Source organism: Alligator sinensis, unplaced genomic scaffold (assembly GCF_000455745.1).
Source record: "Alligator sinensis unplaced genomic scaffold, ASM45574v1 scaffold1076_1, whole genome shotgun sequence".
In the NCBI taxonomy this organism is placed as follows: Eukaryota; Metazoa; Chordata; order Crocodylia; family Alligatoridae; genus Alligator; species Alligator sinensis.
The window spans coordinates 141,112-144,720 of NW_005842909.1; the positions used below are offsets into that span (position 1 = coordinate 141,112).

Consider the following 3,609-nt stretch of genomic DNA (forward strand, 5'->3'; position numbering starts at 1 on the left):
CTTTTATAAATGGAGCAAAGATGAGAGAAATTGTAGAAGCTACTAAGTTGCCTTCTTCCTGAAGCTGTCTGCTCTGCTGTAAAAGTAACTGCTCTGAAAGATGCTAGGCCATAACCTTTTTTTTTTTTTAAATGGATGGTCACTCTCCTCTTTTTAGGTTTGATAATCCAGCTGCTGTAAATCCATTTCCTGCAAGGCAGCTGACTTTCAACTACCTCCTTCCTGTAAATGCTTGGTTGCTGCTTAATCCTTCAGAACTGTGCTGTGACTGGACAATGGGTACAATTCCACTTGTAGAGTCATTGTTTGATATACGGAATATTGCCACCATTACGTTCTTCTGCTTTTTGGGATCTTTGATTTTCTTCAGTCTACGATATCCTGGGGATTCATCCAAGACTGTATTGATGGTAAGAATGATTCAGGATTTTTTTAAATTCTCATTTATGACAGTAAAGTGGCTTAATATACTGTGCTAATACATGTTTAATTCTGCTATAGCCAGGCAAGACTGATGCTTGTCTTTGTGGGTTAAGAATAGGGGCTTAGCAAAGAAGACAAGAAAACTTTTTAGTTTCAGCATTTATCATGCAATTTGGTATTAAAAACAATGAAAATGAATCAGGTATGAAAGAAGCTGGACAGCAATTGAGTGGGGAGAAAAAAGATAGGTGGAGGGAATTAGTGATACTCAAACTGTTATTTATGGTGCTTCTCAGGTATTCAGAAATCAAAGTGGATTAGTTTAGGATTTCAGCAGTGCTTGGTAATGTGTATGTGTGAACACTAGGATCAATGAAAGTTGTTTGACTCTACAGCATATTTAAAATACTCAAATACAGCAGCTACCTTCCAAGTAATGACTGGAGGTTTTCCTTATTTGCATGCAAGTTGGTGGGTTTAGTGAAATAAGAAGAATGTTTGTAGCCCTTAAATCAAGATAATCTCTTTTATTATCTTTTGAAGAGATTAATTCTGGAGAAAATATGATGATAGTTTTAAAAAAGAGGGTTTCATTAAAATAAAAAATGCCATTTACATAATATTTGAGAAACTGCACTTTCATGATTCTATCCCATACCACGCTAATTAGATTTAATCCTTTTTTGGTTTTGAAAAGAAAAATGTTGGCCCCTATCCTTGCAAGATCTTGCAAAGCGAGTTGTTTTTTTTTTTCCCTGGTATTGGTTTCCTTTTACTAAATCTGTTCTGTGATTATGTTGTAGTGTTTTGCTAAAACCTTAGAAATGTTTGGAGTTTTTGCACATGCGAGAGAACATATGCATGTCTCCTAGTTACCCAAAATAAATACTGTTTACTGTTAATACTGTACTTAATCATGATAATTGAAAAAGTAGATTATGCAAGTTCAAGAAAGTATGCGAGTAGAGGTGTGATCACTACATAGAATTTATTTCTAAGTTTTCTTCACTAAGCAACTGACTCTTGAGAGACATAAAGCTATTATTCTTAACTAAATTATTTTGATAGTCCAGTTAAACTTTTTATAGATTCATTACAAAATTAGTGGAAATGAGATGACAATGCAGCCATATAGGCATTAACTGGACTTTGAGGACTGTGTGTAAGTAAAAGAAACCTAGGTACCCATTTTAGATACTACATTTGAAAAAGTGCTATAGCTAAGGACATTAAGATATTTTTATATTTTGGCCACTGAAGACTTTCTACTTACTGCTGTCTCCAGAAAATATATTGCTATTGATATTTATGTACCATTCAAAAACATAATGCTCTATGCAGCTGTTCACTGGTATTAAGAAACACTCCACCTTTGTCAGCAAAGGATTCTTAGGGTAAACATCATTTCTGGTATACTTAGTTTAGTAATAACTTTTCTTAATGAGGTTTTTTTTTTTTTTTTAATTTCTAGTGTTTTAAAATGCCTTCTATTACAAACATCTGTTTTTAAAACAGAACGTTATTCATAAACTTGCATTTTTTTTAAATTCTTTCATGTACTAGATTTTATGCCAGAAGAATCAATCTCAAAGTGCCTGGAGGCCAATTTCCCAGGAAATGAGAAATGTTTTATCAGGAATATTTATATTCTAAATACAGTAACATGAGAACAAGACTGTGGATCAGAAACTGCTTCTAAGTAATCATTTTCAGTGAACTCCATGTAGGTTGGAAGGAGATGGCTGTACCAATATAAAGAAATATTGGCTTCTGTAACTCTGTCATGATTTCATTCTCAAACTGTGCTCAAGATAATTGCTGCCATTCACTTTTTCCCTCCTAGTTGGCTATTCTTTTAACAAAAGTTGTGCAACAAGCATTAAGCATGATCCAATCTTTGTCAAAGAAGACTAAATTTAATTGGTACAAATATTTATTTCTTTAAATAAGTACAGTTTATAGTACTGTTATCATGCTAATCATATGGTAAAACAACTTTTACCAGTCAGAGTAAATTAATGGGTAAACTCTGGTTATCTACATGTACATAAACAACACAGTTTAAACAAAGTCATAAAGTAAGCCCTATCTTGGTAAGTAAAACTTAGAAATATTTTTCTAAAGTACTATATTAAAACCAAATTTGAGATTTATTTTCATGGGTTTTGAATAGTTTTGAAAGGGGGAGCTTCCCATGACTTGTTTAGTATTCTGGAGTTAAGAAAGCTCCTTTCTTTACATAAGTTTTTGCTGCTTTAACCCACCACAGTGTAGACCTAGCTTCTTTAGTATGAGAGCTTATACTGACATAAGTTATTCTGAGTTAACAAAGCAAAATACATTATACCAGTAAAACGCCTTATGGCAGTATAATTGTCACTACACCAGGGCCTTGCCTACACTACAAAGGTTTATTAGTATGTTCTTTGGCAATCCTTCACAGTTGAGGATGATGGTCTTCCATAATTATCTTATCTGTGGGTCTGAAGATGGCTGACAAGGCTAATCTGGAATCAACAGACTCTCCTGCAACTCGGGCAAGTTTCTGTGTGGGGTGTGTGGCTCCAGATTCTTTATTCGGTCCACAACATGCTGTTTCTCCCACTCCTACTTTTCTGTCTCCCATTTGTCATCGTAAGGTTTTGAAGTACTGAGATCCTTGCAGCAGACTCTTCCTCTATTTGGGGTGGTCCTTGAACAGGGGTAGGCAAAATATGGCCTGTGGGCCAAATCTGTCCTGCGAGGCCATTCTATCTGGCCCACAGCGCCCCTAAAAAATTTAGAAAATTAATATTGATCTCTTTGGTTCCTGTCAAAAATGACAGGACCCAGGGGAAGCCCAACAAGCTCCTGCAACAGCAGGGCCCGCCCGGCCCCAACCCCCAACCCAGCCAGAAGGCCCAGCAGGGACCATATGGCTGCACCACGCTGGAGACTCGGGTGGGGGGGGGAAGGGAAGGGGAGGACCCCGGGCAGGGAAGGAGCCCGGGGAAAACCAGCCCCTCCCCCGTCCCGTAGCCGGCGCTCCCTGGTGCAGCCACTCGCAGCTTGCGCAGGGCTGTCCTGAACAGGCACAGGCAGCCCTAGGCAGGCTGCGAGCAGCTGCACTCAGCACCAACTTGTAACCCGCCCCCACTGCCAGCCTGGGCAGCAGACTCCAGGCTTGCCTGTCGGGGCTGCGCCGTG

General features: G+C 38.2%; 1 protein-coding gene across 5 annotated transcripts in view; it reads left to right on the top strand.

The window, feature by feature from the left end:
- The window catches only part of TMTC3 (transmembrane and tetratricopeptide repeat containing 3), a 65,575-nt gene that overhangs the window by 34,214 nt on the left and 27,752 nt on the right, over window positions 1-3,609 (top strand). For all 5 annotated transcript variants that reach the window (XM_006036043.3, XM_006036045.3, XM_006036044.3 and 2 more), the window contains exon 9: window positions 158-410. In XM_006036043.3, the coding sequence (XP_006036105.1) occupies window positions 158-410 (253 nt within the window). The remainder of the gene's footprint in view (window positions 1-157; window positions 411-3,609) is intronic.